Source organism: Ictidomys tridecemlineatus, chromosome 8, assembly GCF_052094955.1.
Source record: "Ictidomys tridecemlineatus isolate mIctTri1 chromosome 8, mIctTri1.hap1, whole genome shotgun sequence".
Lineage (NCBI taxonomy): Eukaryota > Metazoa > Chordata > Mammalia > Rodentia > Sciuridae > Ictidomys > Ictidomys tridecemlineatus.
Window position 1 is genome coordinate 28,032,051 of NC_135484.1, and position 22,395 is coordinate 28,054,445.

Genomic DNA, 22,395 nt, shown 5'->3' on the forward strand with positions numbered 1-22,395 from the left:
TTACACTTTATGACATGTTATTAAAGCTGAATGATTCCTCTTGGTAAGGATATTTGTTTATGAGTGCCAGGAAATAACTCTTTGATACTTGCATTAACAAACTTCCTTTTGCCTAGAGAAGGGAAATAAAAACGAACCAAAGGATATTTCCAGAAAAAAATAAGAAAGCTGTTTAAGAAGGCCATGACTCAGTTCCTAGGTGTGTATACTTTTCAGCATCCTAGGAATTTTAATATAAAAAGTAAAATATGTTTTTCAAATTGCAGTCTTCTTGCTGTTGTTCCCCTTTGTCACAGTTAAAATCAGCGTTGGGAGTTAAATTATAATTTGAGAGAAAATATTACCCAATAAGAATGAATGTAGATGGTTAAACGATTCTTACTCAGTGTGATGTATCATGATGCATCAGGGACCCTTGTAAATTGTCATATGCCAATAAAATGTCATAAGTGGTAATAGCTGTTGTTTGTTTACCTGATTTTGAGACTATTTTTGTCTATTCTACGTGACTGATTTCTATGGCCTGTTTCTAGATTTTAAAATATCATTTCATCTGTAAGTGAAACTAATGTGGTGTGGCTTGATAAATACTTTTAAATTTCTCAACTCTTTCTTTACTGTTTCTTCTGATTTTTCCACCTGGGAAAATGGAAAATTTTATAAGCTGATAAATCTGAGCTATTGTTAATAATATACAAGAAATTGCTGGTCTTGGTACATGCCTATAAATCTCAGCTATATAGGAAACTGAGACAAAGAATCACAAATTCAAGGCCAGACTCAGCAGCTTAGCAAGACTCTGTCAAAGGCTGAGGATGTAGCTTAGTGGTAGAGTCCCTGAGTTCAGTCCCTAGGTTTTGTCCCCAAAGAAAAATGAGAGATTTGTGGCTTAAGTTCTGTTCTTGTGTTAATATAGAACTTTATCAGGCATAATATGGTAGAAATTACTCCTTTCTAAAAATACAGTAGCTAGTTAATAACTGAAAGGAGTTAGTCTTTGTAGTCTTTTAAAAAGATCTGGTTTAATTCTTAACATTGTGCCCTTTAAACTTTTTATACAAAGTATTTTCATAGGACTTGGTGCTAAGACAAATTGATAAATTTTTTTTTTTCTCATACAGATGGCAAATTAGCCCTTTAAAACTTGGTTACAGAAGTTAGCTAAGTGTGTAAAAGGATGTATAAGATTCTTGGGAGTTTAGCAATACTGGGTAATTTTAAAGTATACTTCTTTAGTAGGGACAGTACTTTAATATATTTTTTTTCTACTTTGTTTAAACTGGACATCCTCTTGGGATCTTATGTTAGATTTCCAGATATAATCTTTTTGCATTCAGGAAGAAAAATATATAGGCTTGTCTCTTCTAAATAAAGTTTCTAAACAAGGCAATGATGTTATTTTCATGAGATCATGACTGGACTATCTCATGAGTTAGCGGATCCTGATTTGTGTCTTAAAAAATGAGTAGTATCTGTTACATACTTTTAAGGTTCTTAAATAGTCATTACCATTGTTATATATGAATATCAAGGGTCTAATTGTTCTTTTTATTGAGGTAAATATTAAAAATCAGGATTTTTAATGAAGTTTTACATGAACACACTTGCTATTACTCAGATTCTTCAAATTTGGGCATCTGTGGAAATTAGTTATTTCATTGCCTGACTTGAGACCCTTGGAAGTATTGTGAACTATCAGAAGGTCAGTTAAAGCTGATAAGGCCAAAGTTGTACTTTTAATTAATGCCAGTTCTCTTTGTAGTATATTACCAAGTTATACCTTAGCCTTTAAAAATGAGCCCCACTGATAAAAGAGAACAGATGTCAGGAGTATACTTGACCATGACTACTTCAAAAGAAGTTTGAATCATGTATTCATGATTTATGCATACAAAATCTATTTTCCTGTGGATATTTTGAGGTGTTTTACAATAGTGAATGGTTTGTAGCACTGCAGTAGAAAACAGTGATTCTTAAAAGAAGAGTTGAATGAGCAGGCATTTAGTGATATTTTCCTAGAATCATCTAATTTTAAAAAATAATCTTGAGATTTCCATATTCCCTACTAATAAACCCTTTCTTTAATAGAAATAAATGATTGTAATTACACCCTTGAAATAATCTATGGTCTCAGCATGAATTGTATATTTGGCAATGATAACTTCCTGATACTATCAGTAATTCCAAATTTTCATGGAATGCAAAGGTTCACAGTAAATAGTACCTTCAGAAATAGGGGTTTTCTTGCTACTGTATTTTTATCCCTGACTGTGCAAGGTAGTACTTTTACCATCTTAGTTCTGTTAGTCAGAAAGCTCTAGATGTGAAATTTTCCAAGTTGTTTGTAAGGCTGCATTTCAAATTGTTTTCCTTAAAAGTTAATTATCATCAATGTATAAGAAATTGTTATAATCTACAGAAATGAACTGGTTAATGTTAATAAATAAAATTATGAAAATGCCTTGTAGAAAATAGTCTTATGGACTAATTAGCTCAACCTGAAACTGAGGCATCAAATTTTGGAGTAGTCTAGAGAAATTAAATACAGTGAGGGAAGAGCCATGGAGGTGTTTGATAAGGTTTGGAGTGAAAAATGATGGGTTTTATTTAAAAGGGAAAAATAACGGTTCTGTTAATGACTACTGGACCATTATTCACATTTACTAGAGTATTTCTAGTCCTTACAATCTTTAAAAAATTTATAAAAGTGAGTATTTGCCCTTTACATACAAATAGAAAGGTTCTGTTGAATGAATTTACAACTAAAACTGTAGATTCTCAGCTTTAGATATCCCTGTTTGGGTGTTGGGGGGGGAGGGCATATGGCTTTTTGTGTGGTTAGGATTTTGTTGCCTTCCCCAGTTAGGAGCAGTATTATATTTTTATTTTATTCATTATCCCTGACTTAGTTAACAATGTAGAAAATAGGTTTATTGGCAAAGTAGTCCAACTCTATAGGAAGAAAATTCAGAGCTCCAGTTGACCAACAGGAGCCAAGCAAAGGTAAATGAATACACAATTCTCAGTGTCAAAAATGAGAAGAAACCACTTTTAGGGCATGTAAGTATTCATGATACCAAAACTGAGGAGAACTTACTTTTTCATAGTCATCCTCAGTGATGTATGCCAGGAATATTTTCTAGAATAAGAACAGTGTTTCAAATGACTTTTTAAAAAAAAAAAAAAAAAAAACTTCCAGCCAGGGGCCTTATTGTCAAAGTATAAACTAGGACTTAAAATCAAAACAAAAGTTGTAATCTAAATACAGTAGTGCTTCAGAATATCGAACAGAATAACTGGACTGGAATCTGTTTTTTGAAGCAAATGGTATATAATAATTGTTTGCTTTTAAAGATCAAGATAAATGTCTCACTAATTCAGAATTTATAAATGCATGTCTTTAAAGATTAGCATCTCACTTGTTTACAGTTTCCTCTGTCTTTTAGAATCTGATTGGAAAGTACAAATTTAACAAATGGTTAGCATTTCTTTATTAATGTGTTTTTAATAGCAGCCTTGACAAAAATCAATCCTGCATTGATAGTAAATTGAAAACTAGATCTGGATTTTGAGAACAGGTCAGAAGTAGATCAGCTATGAAGAGAGTTATTTATTCAATAAATACCTCTTGAATATACTGGCCAGTAATACATTTAATGTATTTAACAACCACAGCTATACTTGAATGCTCTTGTATCAGAGGGCATTTGATAATAACAATTATCATTAAGGAAAAGGAGGTGGAACGGTAATTAATTTTGTTGGACTAAAAATCAAACTTAAGTCCTGTCTGGTTAAATAACACCCAGAAGCATTACTGTACATAACAGGACTTAGTAATTGTTAGTCCTGAGCAATAAAAGGTCAGAAATGTGATTAGATGTAATAAAGATTTTGCCATACAGCTTAGGTACAGATAGCTTGCCTAGTATGCACAAAACCCTGAGTGTGATTTCCCAGCACCTAAAAAGAAAAAGTATTGGCTAAAGAGTTTAAAGGATAAATAGTGGGAAAATTCATTCAGACACCTCAATCCCCCAGCAATGCCAATGTAGTGCTAAATTTTTATTTAAAATTCTTTCAGGGAATATGACTGCCTTAAAAAATAGACAAGTATTGTTTCCTGAGTCAGTTGTTTGAGCTTTTGGCATAAGGTGTTATAAAAGTATACTAGAAGGATAAAGTATAGGAGAAAATAGAAATAATAAACTTTTAGTGCTAGTTATCATTCAACTAATAAACTCGTCATCAAATATCACTATTCAATGTCAAGCTTAATCATTATATCAAGTTCTTATGCCATTTCACCATTAGGGCATTCTAGAATATAACTGAAAACAATACAAATTTTAGATGAGGCACTAAATGTCATTAAAATGGTTGTGGAGAGCTTTCATGGTGCAGTCATGTTTGTGAAAGTGTTAAAAGTCTTCTAGCACTTCAAATCTAATTTTACAGCTAAATATTTCATGGCTAAATTTAAAAACTGAAAAGGGGGTACTAAAATGTAGCATTTGCAATTGGTATCTGGAAGGAACAAGAATTATGAAGGTGTTCTTTGAAAGTTTAGCAAATATTTTTCTTTAGATGCAGATTCTAAAAGGTACCTCAGATTTCCCTTAAATTCTATTTCTTTTCAGTTTTCCCCTGGACACCTCCACTTTCCACTTCACTGGAAACTCCGTTCATCTTTTATATCCACCCTACTGGAAACTGATGTTATTTTCTTACCACGTAGGCATTGGGCATCCCCATAGAATTTATCTTCTGTCCTCTCCACCCTCATAATAGATAGTTATCATTTGCTCCAACTGCCACAGTATTCTAAATATTTTAAATTCACATGTATTTTGAAATACATGTGAATCTCATTGATGCACATATTTTCTTCATATTGCCACCTCTGGAAGGTTTTTTAGTTGTATGATCTATATCACTTTTTTAAAATATGTATTTTTTTTAAGTTGGACACAATACTTTCATTTTAGAATTTATTTTTATGTAGTGGTGAGGATTGAACCCAGTGGCTTGCATGTACTGAGCGCTCTACTGCTAGGCCACCACCCCAGCCCCACAATCAATGTAATTTTAAGCTAGAAACCCTTTCTGGTGCCTAAATCATGACGAACCATAGGAATTCCCTCAGACTTTTTTCTTTCTCCTTTCCTTTCCTGTACCCTCCTCACCTTTTTTTTTCTGCCTTCTTATTCTACTACTTACCTATCTTAAAATATTACCCTATCAAGAAATTGCAAATTCTTTTTGCCTTGGGGTCATTGAATGCATCACATTCTTTTAGGCTAGCAAATCATGGGGTCATTGAATGCATCACAGTCTTTTAGGCTAGCAAATTGTTTAGCTAAAAAATTAGGCTGCTTACATGGCATCTTTTGCTAGAATAAAAATGTGCTGAACAGGAGAGTTAGCTTAGTACAGAAGAGTTAAAACTGTATATTATGAAATATGTTTTAAGTGAAAACAAAGGTGAGATATCCAAGAAGTTAAGGTCTGAAATACTCGTGGATCTCTTTAAGAGCAAAGAGTACAGTAGAAAAATGCTTAGGTACTACTAATAATGGGTTTTCCTAGAGAAGGGGAGTCAACTTCTGATCATACAGGACTAGGAAAGGCTTTTGATATCTCTTTGTCCAGTCTTGTTTGCACATATAAAATTGAAGTCAATAAATAAAAATCATGTATGAAGACTTTCATAAGTTCAATTATACGCTAATATTTGACAAGTAGGTGCCTAAAAAGTAGAACAGGCAACTGTGAATAGCAAGTTTTCAGCAGAATTATGCAGAGTGGATTGGTAACTGCGTGTCAGGAATGCTGGGGTTGGAGAGCTTTTTTTCCTAGTCTGGATTACTTATTCAAGATTAAGCACTTGGAGATGGTGCTTTGTTTAATAAAAGTACCCAAAATTCCAGTAATAAAAATTTAAGTTAATTCCTATCATACAACATAGAAAAGTGTAGAAATAACAGTGCTTTTAAGATTCTGAAGGCTTACGGCATACCAGGTGACAATTGGATGTAAGCTGCTAGATAATAAAAGTTATTTGGAATTTTAAAGAGACTTTAAATTTGTGCTTCTTGGACCATGACAATATTGAAAAGTAATTGGGTTGATTATCACTTAAGAGTGATAAGGAATAAATGTATACATTAGAAACAGTGATATGTACATATAACATTAGTAATGGTCTGGGGGACCCAAAAGCAAAATGAAATTGGAAGGAGATCCTGTTTTCTGTTTTAGGTTTTGGTTAGTTTTCACTAAATAGAGTCAAGGCAGCACTACTTGTGAACATACAAATGTATCAGAAAGCAGAGTACAGAATTGATAAGTCATGAATCTTCTAAAAATAATGGAACTGGAAAAATCTTGAGAGGATTAGCTACAGCACAGAATTCTTGTTCAAAAATAGAATGAGTAGTTAAAGACTATGAAAGCCTTTGAATCCAAACACTAAGTATAACCTAGACTTTTCTTTTATATAAATCAATAAAGGATTCAAAGAAAAGTCTTTAGAATTTAAATATATAACTTAGATTTTGTAAATTTAGTACATCAAGAAGAATTTCTAGATACGTAGTAGTTTAATAGGTAATATGTCTGATTTCCATTACTTCGTTTTGGCATCAGTGTAAAAGGATTTTTTCAGGATAAATTGAGTTATTTTAGTATCAAGGAGAATCTTGGTTTGACTACTCTCAAAATTAAAAAGTTTGAGTAAATGAAGAGAGCCTATCTTGAGGTGTGTAATCTTTTAAATAGCACTAGTAGACTGCATCACTACTATCTTTGAGCCTCAGTGTAGGCAGGGCAGAAGGGAAAAGGCATATGTATTTTTCTTTTTGAAATGTAAAACTTACACAAAAGCTCTCTGGTCATGTGTGCCCCAATTTGGTTCATCCTTTTATGAGACTTGTGGCTAAAGTTGGAGAGACTACTGCAGACTTTGGTAGAATATTATATTCCTGCCCTATTAAGGTAATTACAGCATAGTAATTCTGGTTTACCTTACTACCCCAAATTTAGGCTTGGATTACATGGGCTTTCCACATAGCAATTGGCAAGATTTGAGTATACATCCATCCATTCCTTCTCTCTTCCTTGTTCTTTGACTGGATTCTTACCAAGTTGCCCAGTCTAGTATCAAACTTGGAATCCTCTTGCCTGAGTAGCTGAGATTACAGATGTTTTTATACTGCATTTTGCTGAGTACACGTTTCTAAGTTTTTGTCCAAATTAGTCCTTAACCTTTCCATTAATTCATTGAAAAACTATGGATGAATAAAACATTTCTGGTCTTGGGGATTCAGTATAACAATGATTTGTTTACAAGAAGATGTAATCAGTGTTTCTGGAAAAACTGTTGGTAGCATAAAAACAAAACCAGTATTTGCAGTCAAGTTAGGTGATGAGATATTTCCATGAATCTCCACACAACAGCAGTTGGAGACAGATCAAAAACCTGTCTGGTGTTGGTATCTGTCAAAGTATGGGGAAGAATTAGGGTAGTATTTGACAGACATGAGAACACCAGAATCCCAAGTTAACCAACAGCCATTTACTGAGAAGCAGCTGAAATTTGGGATTTAATCCTTTTAGTGAATGCAAGGAACCCATCCATAGTAAGGTCTTGGAAAGGCCAGAGTAGTTCATCCAGGAAACTCAAAACTGACGGGCCAGGTTTTTTAGGGACTGGACTCCATGCTTAAGAGAAAATACTTAAAATGCTGTCAATTTATCAGGATAAAGAAAATAGAGGATCAAGCTGGGTAGGTGAACAAAGCCAGGAAAATGTCAACAAACTATTTGAATATGACTCAAAAAAGAAAAATAGAAATGATAGCTCTCTGAAGTTTTTCTGTACCAGGCCTCATTCTAAAAGTTCAGGAAAACAATGTAAAGATCATAAATAAGGGGCAGGAGATGTAGATCTATTACATCACAAGGCCCTGGGTTCAATTTCCAGCAACACACAAACACAAAATGATGATCAATAAAAAATAAAAAAGTTGACTCAAAAGGTTGTCAAGATGTAATATGAATGTATTAGTAAACCTAAAATGGAGTATCTGAAGAATTGGGAACATTTATGTATGCATTTGACTTGGGTGTTACTAAATCAGTCCTGGAATGTTGAACTGTTAGTGAAGCTAGCAGAATAAATGATTCCGTTTTCATGTTCTCCGGAATATTTTCATTCTTGCCCTATTTCATGCCCTCTTGGATAAGGGACTGGAAAAGGAGGAGGTTTTAATAGTCATGATTTACTTATGAGGGCACAAAGAGGACAAGGAAGGAACTTGAGAGAATTGGGGTCTGCTCATTTCATCTAGGGTTTCTGATCCATTTTCCTTTCACATTGTCTTGTCACCCTCCTTATCCACCCCCTTCTTACGATTGAACCCAGGGGTACTTCAACATATCTGCTACCCCTTTTTTAAAATTTATTTTTTTGTGACAGAGACTTGCTAAGTTGCCAAGGCTGGCCTCAATTTGTCACCCTCCTGCCTCAGCCTTCGGAGTCGCTGGGATTATAGGCCTGCGCCACTGCACCCCATCTTGTCCCGACTTTCATCCTTTTCCAGACTACTGGGCATGTGCCTTCCTTAGTTCTGCCATTTGCTAGCCTGAAGTCATTGTCTTCTCATTCCATATCTATTTTAATCAACACATGGATTGAATGCCCACTATGTACTAGACACTTTATTTTATATATGGTGCCCGGAGAAAGTCTCTGATTTGTACACTAGAATGTAAACTCCAGGAGGGTAAAGACCCGCCTGGCTCAGTATCGAATCTTCCGAGATTAGAATAGTGCCTGACAATTACTGTACATCCACTACTGAGTGAATAAATGACGTCGATCAGGAAAGTTACCTTATTTTTTTGTTCTAAGATCAGCAGGCAGCAGGTGTAGTTATCTAAAATTGTCACTTCCCTCCAAAACAACTTCTGCTGAAACACAAGGACAGTCATTGTGCCTCATGAAGATCCACCGGCTAGACCAGGAGAGGGACCGCCCAAGTGTGACAGGTCCCTGCCCTCTTTCAAGGTCACTTTGATAGTCTGGAATAAGGAGTCTTTCGTGAACCAAGGAATCTTAAATACCACAAAGCTGCCAACACTGAAAACAGTGCTTAGATCACACTATCTCAAAAGATATTGGTTGGCTGAACTACCAATAAATAAGCCGCGACCTTCTGTGGCAGGCGGACTCGGGTGTAGAGAGTGACACGTTCCCAGCGAAGAACTGGGTGAGGCACAAAGTCCGGATGGAGGGTCCTTTTCAGTGGCTGGTCGTAGTTGGGTAGCACTGGCTCAACCACACAATATTTGAGATCGCCGGGGAAACAAAAGTACGTACATTCTGCGCGTGCGTCACTCTCCGGGCGCGACTTGCCCGCCCGCCGGCTTTCTATTGGTGGCCTGAATGAATTGTCGCAAGCTTGACGTCATGTACCTGCCAATCAGAAGCAAGCCATCTTCATCCTTGTCCAATGGGATCGGGGATAGGTCACGGCCCGCTGTATTTGATTTTCGTTCACGGACGCGGAAGTAGCGAGCCCGACCTAAGTAGGCGCTACTGGCTTCCTGGGCTCTAGAGGTCTTGATCAGCCGCGGAGGTCCGGGACCGACCCCGGTCGGCTCAGGCCCTTAGCTCGTAGCCTCTTTCTGCCTGGCGTCTGCAACTGGTGGTGCGCGGGCCACGCGGGATCCGGGTCTGGGCGCTTCTGGTCCAGGGCCGGCGCGTTCTGGAATTCCTTGCTTGAAGATTCGGAAACCATCTTCCTTAACGCCCTCCGCTTGGTATTTTCGTCGTCGGAAGCTCAGTTTCTGAGGAAGGTGAGCAAGGCTACCTTGTTGGGTTGGAAGAGTCCCTGAAGCAGCGACACTAACGGGCCCTGGTCACACACAGCGTTACTTAGAAGTGGAGGGATTAAGCGGCGTCACCTACCGCGCGTTCATTCTACTAATATTTAAAATGAGCGCAGAGGGGTGGGATACTCAGCTAAATTTGTGAGAAGAGATACCAGTCTTCTATTATTATTATTTTATTATTATTATTATTATTATTATAAGAGGTCCCTGCCCTCTTTCAAGGTCACCTAAACTCATCCCTCTTCTGAGCCACTGCAGAGAGCATTAAGGATGGACTGAGCTTCCCTATCGCAAACTGACTTAAAACCTTTCCCTGCTACATCTCTTTTATATAATCAGGCATCTTATAAAATTTGAGTGTAACTTAGAAGATTAAATAAAAGTTTTGTTTATACTTCCCCCACCTCCAACAATATTTCTTTCTCTCCTTGATGCTGGCCAGAACTTGGGAGGCTGAAGCAGGAAGATCACAAGTTTGAGACCAGCATGGGCAACTTAGCAGACCCTGTCTCAAAACAGCAAAAATTAAAAAAACCAAAAAGGCTGGGAATGTAGCTCAGTAGTATAGCCCCTGGATTCAGTCCCCAGCATTGCAAGAATGATGTTGGCCAGGAGAAATTAGTTGGTAGTGTAATGAAAGGTCACTTCTAAGCTATTTAATGTAGTTTATGTGGCAATTATTTGTCAAGAGTAATACTTTCTACAATTTTTCCCAAAGGTACCAGGAAACTGATAATGTTTCCTTGAATTTTCTTCAATGTCTCTCATATTGAATATCTTAAGAGAGATGCTGGCATATTTTGGTGTTCCCATAGACCAGGTAATGTCTTAATACATTTGAATGATTCTGCTGTCTTTGTTATTCTGTCTTATTTTTAAAATAATTTGTATGTAAACATTTAAGGCAAAATTGTTATTTCTTTTAGGTGGAACACAGGTGAGTTAGTACAGTATAGTTTTGATAGTTTGAATTAGAAAAGGGTGGATAAGATTATTGAGAACTTTTTTACTTCCTGGGTCAAATGTCAAAAGAAGATGAAGGCACAATAAAGACATGACCTTTACAGAATTATATTTATTGCATAGATAAAGTAATTTGTGAGCAGTTTGATGTTTGGGTGTTCAATGGCAAAATTGAAGCTCAGCAATTCAGAATAAATCTGAGGGTGAGAGGATGACTTAGGCTTGGGAATTATAAGCAAGTCCAATTCTGTCTACTTGTTGAACATCAACATTGAAAAGTGTTCTTAGTTCTGTAGATCATTTAGAGGCAATACATGGTTCTTGTATTCATTATGTTTAAAATATGGGCAATAAGAAACAAATATAACTATAATATGAGATTGACTATAAGAAAGACCACATAGCATAGTGGCATACAAAATGGGCACGTCATTGCTATTTGGTGGAGTGAATTAGAAGAGTAGTAAGGATAATGCTAAGATTTTAAACAAAAGTAAAATGAAGAATGATGGCGCCATTATTATAAGTAGCCAACTTAGTTGGAGGATATGAGAAAGTGGTTTGAGATAAGGTGAGCTAGAGGTGTTGTTGGAATATATAAACAGAAATATCCCATAGACAATTGTTTACTTGGTTCTAGAAGCTAGGAAAGAAGAGAGATTTGGATTTGGGAGTTAGCTGCATTGTTTTGATATCTGAAGCCATGGATTTTGTTGATATAATGGAAGATGTCATTAGATGTTTTTGAAACATTGAAATCTCAATGACAGACTGAAGACAGGAAGGATTGGATAGCAGTTGAAGATTTACTTATCATTATTGGGTTATTGGTGCCTTTAAGAATTTTTGTAGGAGAAGATAGGATTTAATTGGATGGAGTAGTTTGAAGAATATGAAGAAGTGTCTTCAACAGCCTTCTTTTGAATAGTTTGCTTGTGAGAAGAAATTGAGAGATTTCATCAATTTGAAGGGGCAGCAGGATTAGAATTTACTTTTCTTTTCAAAGTTAGAGGCAACTTTTAGCATATTTGCACGAAGTACAAATGAGAGAGGGTGATTGAACAATGTCTTGGAGAAGGTAATTGCACAGGGAATCTGAATACATAAGCCTCAGGAAGAAGAGAAACAGTCTGAACTTAAGGAATAGAATAAAAGTGAGAGATGGTGGAGAGAGATTTTGAATGGAGAGTGTTAATGTAAAATAACAATCCTGCTTTAAAGGAAATAAGAAAAAAGTTTATTTTGAGCCAAATGTGAGTATCTATAGCCTGGGAACATGAATTCAGATTACCTGAAATGATGTTACACCATGGAAGAGGTTGCATGAGCTTTTATAGTTACAGAACAAAAGAAAGCTGTAAGTTAACACTTAGGTGGGCTACGCCAACGTGGGCAGATCTCTTCCATGGGATTTAGATGTTATCACATTCTCAGCTTTAGGGTTGATGGAGGTTAGAGCTCTGTCAAGCTTAGTGATATATTCTCAGAGTTTTATCTAGAAGTTAGGGTATTAGGTCAGATACAGAGGTTGACAGGAAATGGCTATTAAAAGGGACTAAAGATAGCCCAAGATATCATGCCTCATTCCCTGTCTCCACAATAAAGGTTAGTCTGCAGAATCTTTAATATGGATGCAGCTTGTGTAACTTCACAAGGGAAATCAAGTTGAGATATCATGTTGAAATCTGGCTTACTCAGAGCAGAGGCAAGGTCATATGCAAGGAACAGAAGTGGTCACACAGGGGATTTCAGAGATTTGAGATAACTTTGGGTGACATAGTACAACATGTCAAGAAGTTTATATGTGCTTGCTTTCATCTTTTTTTTTTTTTTTTTTTTTTTTAATCTGTACTGGTGGTTGTAGCTAGGGTCTCATGCATACTAGGCAAATGCTCTATGACTGAGGTTCGTCCCTAGCCTTTTTAAAAATTTTTCAATTTTATAACATGGTTTTGCTAATTGTTGAGGCTGGTCTTGAACTTGTGATCCTCCTGCTCAGCCTCCCAAGTAGCTGGAGTTTCAGGTGTGTGCCACCACACCCAGCTCATTCTCCTCACCTTGCCCTACTGACAAATATTAGTAAAGTTTAATTCTTTGAAGAAGACACTTACCCCCATGCTGGGGATCAAACTCAAGGCCTTGTGCTTGCTTGGCAAGCTCTCTACCACTAAAATAACACACCCAGCCTCATGAAGAAGATACTTTGAGAGTGTGTGTGTATGTATGTATATATATATATATATATATATATATATATATATATATATATATATATATATATTTATTTATTTAGATATGTACCTTTTAATTAGTGTACATTTTAGGTAATAATTCATGTTTAAATAGGTTTTGCTGACTTGGGAAAATAAAGACTATGGATCAACTCGGAGTATTGTTCGTATTATTGGGAAAATGCTTCCTTTAGAACCTTGTAGAAGACCTGCTTTTGAGGTAAGTCAGTTACCATGAGTTAAGTCCAGTGTATAAAATAATTGTAGGTACTTCTAAGTATTTAGGGTAGAACAACAAAAGGAAATGTTTTCTGTAAGCCAGGAACCTTTAATTTACCTCTGGATATAAGTCATTTTGCATTTGCTTTTGTGGTTACTGTTTCTTTTAAGTAATTAGATTTTAAAAAAAAAGAAGAAAGAAAACTGACAGTTGCAAGAAAGACTCCAGAGCTTATTTTATTTTACATTGTATGGTAGATAAGAGTGACTAGGGGAGAGAATACAGTTGCATGCTTAGGCTACAGAATAGCATTGACCCCGGTATTTTTTCTTGCTAACAGGTGCATGTGCTTCTACTGAAGAACTTTGTTCCTTTTCTCTCTTTGGGGTTGTTAATTTATTTAATGCCATGGGATATGGGACATGTCCCTTCTCTGACTCCCTGCAAAGCTCTGACTTTTTTATTTTTTTGCTTTAGTTGATCCCGCACTTGAACTCTGTAGAATCTGATAATTGTGGATCTATGGTTCCATCTTTTGCTGATGTTTTGTGTGTGGCAAATGATGAAGAAGCCAGTTATCTCAGATTTCGGTAATTTATATGCTTATTTTGGAAGTATGACATAATCTATAACCTGAATTCTTGCATGTGTTAAAAGTTTGCTCAAGTTGATTGAACTTTTTTGTTCTGTCTGGCTCTGTCCTGTGCTGTGTTTTACTAATCCCTCCTTATGTGGGTGGTTTCTCTCTCTCTCTCTTTTTTTTTAATAGTTTTTCTTTTTTAATAGTTTTTATTTTTCTCTTAGGGAGAACTAACTTATGTATTAGTATATTTAGATACAGGCTATAAGTATAATGAGTGTCAGTTACTAAAGATTCTGGCTGAATTTATTATGTGTCAAACTGGCTTGTTAATTTTCAAAAAGTTTGAAGACCAGGGCTTGAATCCAGGGACGCTTTACCACTAAACCACATCCCCAGCATAATCTTGAATTTGCTGTGCTTCAAATACTATGCCAAGTCCACAAGAATGAAGTGATGTATAGGTGTTGTATTAGGTATTTTAAGTAATCTAGAGAAGATTTAAAGTATGCAGGAGGATATACATAAGTTAAGTGCAAACATTGTACTTCTTTATATGAGGTACTTGAGCATTCTTGATTTTAATATCTACATGTGTCTTGGAACCAGTTACCCACACACATTGAGAGAGGACTATATTTTAAAATTGAATTTTAGGGAGAACTAACTTATGTATTAGAATATTCAGATACAGGCTATAAGTACAATGAGTGTCAGTTCTTAAAAGATTCTGGCTGAATTTATTATGTGTCAAACTGGCTTGTCAATTTTCAAAAAGTTTGAAGATCATAAACTAGTTCCCTTACCTCTAACATAATCCTTAATGGAAGGCCCTTCAGCTCCTCTGCAGAATTTCTAGGAAAATTAACTTACACTGTGTTTAAAGTTAATAGGTTAAGCAATTACAAGATAATTATTTTTATTATACAATCTAAAAGAAAGGTTAACTTTCATTCCCAGTTACATGTTGGCCATCTATTAGAGGCTGTATTCTGTTTTTCATATTGAGAATACAATACTTACAAAGATGTTGTGCTTGTCCTTAGTGAGTCTAGAGACGATCACAGGGGAAAGAGTTGCTCTGATTTTGTGGTGTTGTCTTTTCTTTTCAGTGCTGGGGATCAAACCCAGGGCCTTTGTGCATCCTAGGCAAGGGCTCTAACACGGAGCTATATCCCCAGCCCTGCGTTATTGTCTTGCTTTCATAAGAGATTTTATTTTCTTTAGATTGAAAATCTCCCTTCCATCCTTTGCTTTTTCCTTCTACCCACAAAAATAGTACATGGAAAAATGAAGAAAAGGAAAAAAATGAATTTTCCCATCCTTTACAACCAATTTTGGATCCACTGTTATCAGCTCAAAGACAGAACAAACCAATGAAAAATGATCTGCCTGTAAATGAAGCTACAATTAAAAAAATAGCTGCCCTTGAAGATGAGCTTACTTTTCTTCGCTCTCAGATTGCAGCAATTGTGGAAATGCAGGAACTAAGAAATAGAAAAAAATCTGGTGAGTAATATGTTGGACTTTTGTTTCAGCTAGATGATAATTATTGGTATTGAATTAGTACAATTCTTAATAAGAACTATGAACAGTATTAAATGTATGATAACAAAATTTGAGTATATAGATTTATTATATCTGATGTTTATTCAGAATAAATCACAAGATACAAAATGGAGGGAGTGACTTTGGTGTAAAGATCTAGCTATTGCTACTGAAGATTGCATTTTTTATTATTAAAAAATTCTTCCCTTTCCTAGCTTTCAGAACATTGGAAATTAAAAGAAAGAATCCATTGGTTTGAAAGAGGCAAACAGGCTTGTGGCCTCATTATAGTTTTTACTTAATGTTACTACACTTCCACCAAATTCAGGTGAATAGTATTTTTCAGATGATATTTTTCTAAATTTTTAGAGATATAACTTGCTTTAAACACAAAACTTAAAGCAACATAGACACTAAGAACTTTCCACAACAGATTTGGTCATAAAGGGCTATATGTAAATAAAGCTGCTAAAAAATTGTATAATGTGTATGCATATATAGTATATAAGCATAATTTATACAGTATCAAGATATGTATAGCATGTGTTTATAATAATTTATACATAAATAAAGCACATAGTATATAATAGTTATATAAACTCATAAAATAAATAAATACACAACTTTTTTGTAAAGTAATTCGTGTTTACTCACAGTTCTTTAGAAGTAAATCTTTTGTGAAAAAGTTAAATAATCTGTACCTAAAATATAATGTTTATTTCTCAAATGTCAGAATGAAGTTCAAATTGTGTATGAATTATGGAAAAACACTTTCTCTTGAAAATACATTCTTTAGGGCCTGCCTACATGGAGAATTTCTAGTTAAATTACAAGTGAATTCACTTGAATTGGCTTGACTTTATAGAAGCTACTAAACAGACGGGATTAATTCTTCTGGGCTATCATATCACTGTTTTAGCATCATTACAGAATTGTTTTGTTTTGGTTCTCATTACTCTTATATGTTAGAATTTTGAATGTTTTTTCAACAGATTACTTTGCTTTTAGGCTCCTTTGACTTGAATGATGAGCCCCCTGGTGTGGGAAGAATGCCATCACAGGCAACCGCTGAACTGAGTGTAGAACCAGATCAGTTTCCAAGTGCAATGCTTTCTCCTCCTTCACCACCACCGCTTCCTCCTCATTTTTCTTCTCCTCAGCTTTCAAGTTTTCCTCCCATACAACCAGGATCTACTAATATTTGTGACTCAGATAATCCAGTAGCTGAAATGAAAAAGCAGCACCCCGGTGCTAAGACCAATTATAGTCATCATTCAAAAAGCCAGAGAAATAAAGAAGTTCCAAACATGTTGGATGTTCTAAAGGATATGAATAAGGTCAAGCTCCGTGCTATTGAACGGTATGTTGTCATAATTTGGGAAAAGAACTAGACTTTTGTCAATGATTTTTTTTTTTTTTTTTTTTAAGAGTAAAGTGAGAGAGAGAATTTTTTAAAAAAAATATTTATTCTTTAGTTTTTGGTGGATACAACATCTTTGTTTGTATGTGGTGCTGAGGATCGAACCCGGGCCGCACGCATGCCAGGCCAGTGCGCTACCGCTTGAGCCACATCCCCAGCCCCTGTCAATGATGTTTTTAAAAAAATTGTTTATGAAAGTTGACAGATGTCTTTCTTCTTATTCCTCATCACCCTGAATGCTCCTCCCAGAGATACTCATTTTTAATTCTTTTTTTAAAAATATTTATTTAGTTATAGATAAACATACAGTATCTTTACTGATTTTTATATGATGCTGAGGATTGAACCCAGTGCCTCACACATGCAAGGCAAGCACTTTACCACTGAGCTACAGCCTCAGCCCCGTTAATTCCTTTTTGACTATTTCTTCTTTCTTTCTTTTTTTCTTTCTTCTTCCCTTCCCCTGTTCTCCCCTCTCCTGACCTCTCCTCCCCTCCCTTTCCTTTTCTTCTCTCCCTACCCTTCCTATCCCTACCCGTCTCTTTTCTTCTCCACTTAGTCTTCCTCTTATCCGCTGTTGTGTTTTCCAGTTAACCAAGTCATTTATTTATGGTTTCAGTTACCCATGGTAATTGTGGTCTGAAAACATTAAATGGAAAATTACAGAAATAATAAAGTTCAAGTTGTGTGCTAATCTAAGTAGCATGAAGAAACAGTAGGCATTCAGAGAAGATCATATATGAATGATCAGACAGATGAACAGTCAGCCTAATGGTTTTCTTCTTATGAACTCTGGTCCTTTTAAAAGGTCTTAAATATTTATTTAAATTTTCCTACTTATCGGTAAATTAGAAAATTAAAAATAAAGGTTTTCAGCACAGTGATATTTCAGGAATCCCAGTTTATAGCAAGTTGTGGTAGACCCCTAGCCCACATGGTTTCTTGTTTTTCTTGTTCACTATGCCCTCCAAATTCCAAATATTAAAGTTTTAATTTACTCCATTTTTAAAAACAGGTCACCTGGTGGTAGACCCATTCATAAGAGGAAAAGACGAAGTTCACATTGGGATCCCGTGTCCTTAATATCACATGCACTTAAGCAGAAATTTGCATCCCAAGAAGATGACTCCTTTGACAAAGAAAATAGATCTTGGGATTCTTCTCCATTTAATAGATCTTGGGAGTCTTCTCCATTTTCTAGTCCAGAAGCTTCAAAGGTGAGCTATAACAGTATAAAATTTTAATGTCTAAGTTTTTCTCAAGTATGCTGTTCGTGATGTAGCTTCATATTTAAGTTCTCTTGAAGTAATTATGCAGGATGGACTATAAATTGTTGACATTGCTTATTTGTTCTTTAGCTTACAAAATAAAACACTTGGTTTGGGAAAGATATGTGCCTAAGTTTATAATTGATTATCCTACGTAGGGCTAACTTAATGTTACAGTCTGCAGCATGAAGTGGGGGTCTGAAGCTGAGAGGACCAGGGAAGAACCATGCAGTATATTCAACCTTACCATATCAAATGGCACCACTCCAATATTTTATGCAGTCATATATAAAGACTGGATTATTTAGTTGCATGGAATGTTATCTCTACTTTTAACAAAGCAAATGGGATTACAGTTATCTTTAATGACAACACTTACTGGATGCTGAAAATGTCACATGCTTTTTGGGTGGTGTTCACATCACAAAATTTAGTTGAAGTAGTACATAGAAGAAGCCTTAGAAATGAGAGGAGCGTGGAAGAGGCACAGTGTTTGAAGTCAGGTATCACTGCTGAGTGACCTGCAGCAGCAGAGACTGGGAAACTGCAGTGCACACGGGGCACTTATCATAACGGCCCTCCTCACAGTCCACGGTGTGCAGGCTTTCAGGTCCACTGTGTGTGTCCAGTTGTCATATGAGCACATTGACTCAGAAAATGATGTTCTTTTTCAGTTCATGCTGCAGACTGTAAGATTATTTAAGAAGAAAAGTATATAGTTTACTAAAATGCAAATGTGTCAAATACTAAGCATTTATATAGCAATTTATAATTTGCAAGATAAAGGCCATTTATAGGTTTTGCATTCATGGATTCAACCAGCCATGTAGAAAAATTTTGAAAACAATAACAAAAACCCTATATCAATAGAAGCCTATAGAAGTTTTTCTTGTCATTATTTTTTCTAACAATATAGGACAACTACTATTTACAGAGTGTTTATACTGTATTGGCATTACAAGTAATCTAGGGATGATTTAATTTATACAGGTTATGTTTAGGTTATGTAAGATATGTCATTTTATATGAGGGACCTGTGCATCTGGATTTTGGTACTCCTGGGGGTCCTGGAACAAATCCTCTATGGATACTGAGGGAGAGCTATTTTTTTTTTCTATTTTTTTTTTAACTCTTGTTTGATCCTTATAGGAATACTCTAAAAGAAAAAAATAATGTAAATATTACTTGTTTTACATATGAGGAAAATGAACTTTCACTCCCCATAATCTTACATCTAAGGAGAACAGATTAGAGCTTAGTATATTAAAATTCTAGATGTTTGAAAAGTCTCAGTTATCTAAGAAATTAATTTAAATGGGACACACTGGCAGTGTGTTCCCAGTGGCAGTGTTCAGTAAAGTATTACTGGGTTGTCATATACTGTTTGCTGTTTGTTCCAGTGTCCCTTAGTATTTTCTTTCCAACCAACTCTGAGCCTTTTAGTAGAAGAATCAAAAACATCCTTTTGTATATTTTATAACACCTAGTTTCAGGCTCGAGAAAGGGACTTAAATTTTAGTTGACTGGGATCTCATTCTGCTATGGTTTGAATATGTCAGTGTCCCCCAAAGGTTCATGTATTAAAGCATGGTCTATAGGGTGGTCCTCTTGTGAGCCTACTGGGAAGTCCTCGGGTCACTGGGGGCCTGCCTTTAAAGGGAATTGTGGGACTCTGGCCCCTTTATGTCTTTTTCTTCTTCTCAGCTCATGAGGTGAACAGTTTGGCTCCACTATACACTCCTGTATGATGTGCTGCCCTTGCAGAGGCCCAAACCAATGGGGCTTTTTGATCTTGGACTGGGACCTCCAGAACCATGAGCCAAGAGAAACCATTTATCTTTATTAGTTAATTGCCTTAGATATTTCATTATAGTATCACAAAGCTAACACATTCTTCATGGTTGAGAGTGTCTTTGCACACTTCTGTGTCTTAAGTACTGAGAATAGTGCCTGATGTGGCCTACCCTCAAATCGCTATTTACCATGGAGTGAATTAAACATTGGGGTCATCTCGTGTTTTTCTTGCCATTCTTTTTCTGCATTTGAATAATTTTTGTGTTGAACATTTGTTTTATTTCAGTTTGAACAACACATTTCACAGACAGAAGGACAGTGATCTGAGGGAAGAGCTGATAATGCACAAAAGCTGTTGGACAAAGTATTGGGCACAAAAAGTCTGTCTTTACTTGGAAGGAAAGATGCAGAAATATGGCGGCATGTCTTTCGCTGCCTTTCATAGGATCAGCTCCTCTGCCCAGTAATGTTGAATGAAGCCTGTATCCTGGGACATGTTAGGGCCCTGGTCTGAGGAAGAATACCTGTCTCCAGTTTTGGAAGATTCTGCAGTTAACTGACTACTGAAGAGAGTTAGGTGTATGGATTTTTTCCCATGTATGTCAACATTATTGAAAGCTGACTCTACGTTCCAACAGTTGTCCTCAGCAATTCTGACTTCCCAGTTTAAAAGCCTTTGAATCTTTTAAAAATTGGTAGTGATCTGGCTTACATGGCTTCCAGTAACTTGGAGATTTTCAAAGAAGATAAAATTATAATTTATTAAGAAACTCTTAGTTTTAATCATAGGGTTAAGCTTTTTGAAACTTCTTCCTGAGATAATAAATAATAAATTAGTCTTGCCTGCACTTGTGATGTAAGCATGTATGCCTGACATCTGTTTCTTTCATTCCATATTACATTTATACATTGTTCTTTTGCAAATAGATTGTACAATAAATGTGTCTTTTGAACATGATTGTGTTTTGTAGCAATTCAAATGAATGCTTTCTCACTACCCACAATGTGTCAGAGGGAGTTCTGTAGGTAGTTTCTTGGGAAATAAAAAGGAAACACATTTGACATAAGATCTTGTCCCTCTTCACCCACATGCTGATGTGATATGGAAACTTATCAGCCTGTGCAACAGCCAGAGAGTTAGAAACCATCTCAGTGGACTCGGCACCCAGCCATTTTGCCAGGCTCTCCACTTTCTGAAAAGTTTAGGCTGCCGTTTTCTTGCTGTGGCAGAGGGTTGGTTGCCTGGTCCCATTTCCATTTCCAACTCCATTCTCCTGGTACCTGCCATTTGGTTGTGGCCATGCTGTTATCATCTTATGTCCTTCCTTGGGGAAGAGGCTCTGGGTCACTGAGGTGCAAACCCTGACATTCTGAGTTGTTTAACCACACTAGCAAGACTAACCAGACTTGTTAGAAAGATTATCTTAGAAAAACCTGCCTCGTGGGTCCTCTGCTACTTGTGGCCAAAGCACTTGTAACGTAAACAGCAATATGGTAGGGTATGAGATCTGCTAGCTGTTCCCAATGATGTGGTTTTCTCATCTTTCTTATGCTGCTGTCAGTCGTTTGGTATTGTTTCTGCCCTGTTTCCTCACCCTGCCTTGTGTCATTGTCCTTATAACAGGGATCTTTCCCCTGAAATAACTGCTTTCTGTTCCACAAGGTAGGCTTGCATTTTGTTTTTTAGTTTCTTTGTTCAAAAGTATAATCATGTCCCCTCCCCCAACAATCAGCAGAAACCTTGAATGATGCTGTCCTTGGCCATGTGAAGTGTTTACTGATAAACCTCAAGTTGTTTTGTTGATTTTGAGTTTTCTATTCTACTTCAGAATGAATTTCCTGCCTTCCCCAAACACATTTTAATACCAATGATGTATTGGAATCAAGTTGACCTTGGATACCCCTCTGTTCAGAAGTTTTGACTAATGGTGCCAGGGACCCTAAAATCCTCCCCCTTCCCTGCAACCCCAGCAAGCCTCTCTAGTGGTCTGAGCTTGGGTACCTGGTAACTTGTGTTCAGTATAGAGGTCAGAGGGTTGGGAATTTAGTTCAGGCTTTCATCATGAATCTGTAAATAAGTTACCTAATATCCAAATTGTATTCATAAATTCATATGTGATTACTTTATGTGTTTTTTCACTCAGGATTGAACCAGGGGCTACTGCGTACTAGGCAAATGCTCTACCACTGAGCTACATTGCCAGTACTTACATTTAAAAAAAAAAATTGATGTGGTCTCCTTAAGTTGCTGAGGCTGTCCTCAAACTTGCCCTGGCCTCAGGCTACTATATATAACAATACAATACACAGGGTAGCTAATTGACAAAAATTTATTTCACAGTTCTAGAGCCTGGGAAGTCTAAGATCAAAGTGCCAGAAGGCTCAATGTCTGCTGAGAGTCTGCTTTCTGGTTCATACACAGTGGGTACTCACATGGTAGAAGGTTACTTGGCTCTCAGGGATCTATAAGAGTG

General features: G+C 36.2%; 1 protein-coding gene across 2 annotated transcripts; it reads left to right on the forward strand.

Moving 5' to 3' along the window:
- The first annotated feature begins 598 nt into the window (after nt 1–598).
- On the forward strand, nt 599–20,879 carry Mtfr2 (mitochondrial fission regulator 2). 2 transcript variants are annotated; one of them, XM_040283369.2, is made up of 8 exons: nt 599–9,861; nt 10,616–10,717; nt 13,207–13,311; nt 13,789–13,901; nt 15,171–15,400; nt 16,448–16,799; nt 17,875–18,076; nt 20,208–20,879. In XM_040283369.2, exons 2-8 carry the CDS (start codon nt 10,655–10,657, stop codon nt 20,241–20,243), a joined length of 1,101 nt encoding a protein of 366 aa, XP_040139303.1. In that variant the 5' UTR covers nt 599–9,861; nt 10,616–10,654; the 3' UTR covers nt 20,244–20,879. The 2 variants fall into 2 exon arrangements, with proteins under 2 accessions (XP_040139303.1, XP_040139304.1); XM_040283370.2 differs by lacking the exon at nt 10,616–10,717.
- The last annotated feature ends 1,516 nt before the right edge of the window (nt 20,880–22,395 follow it).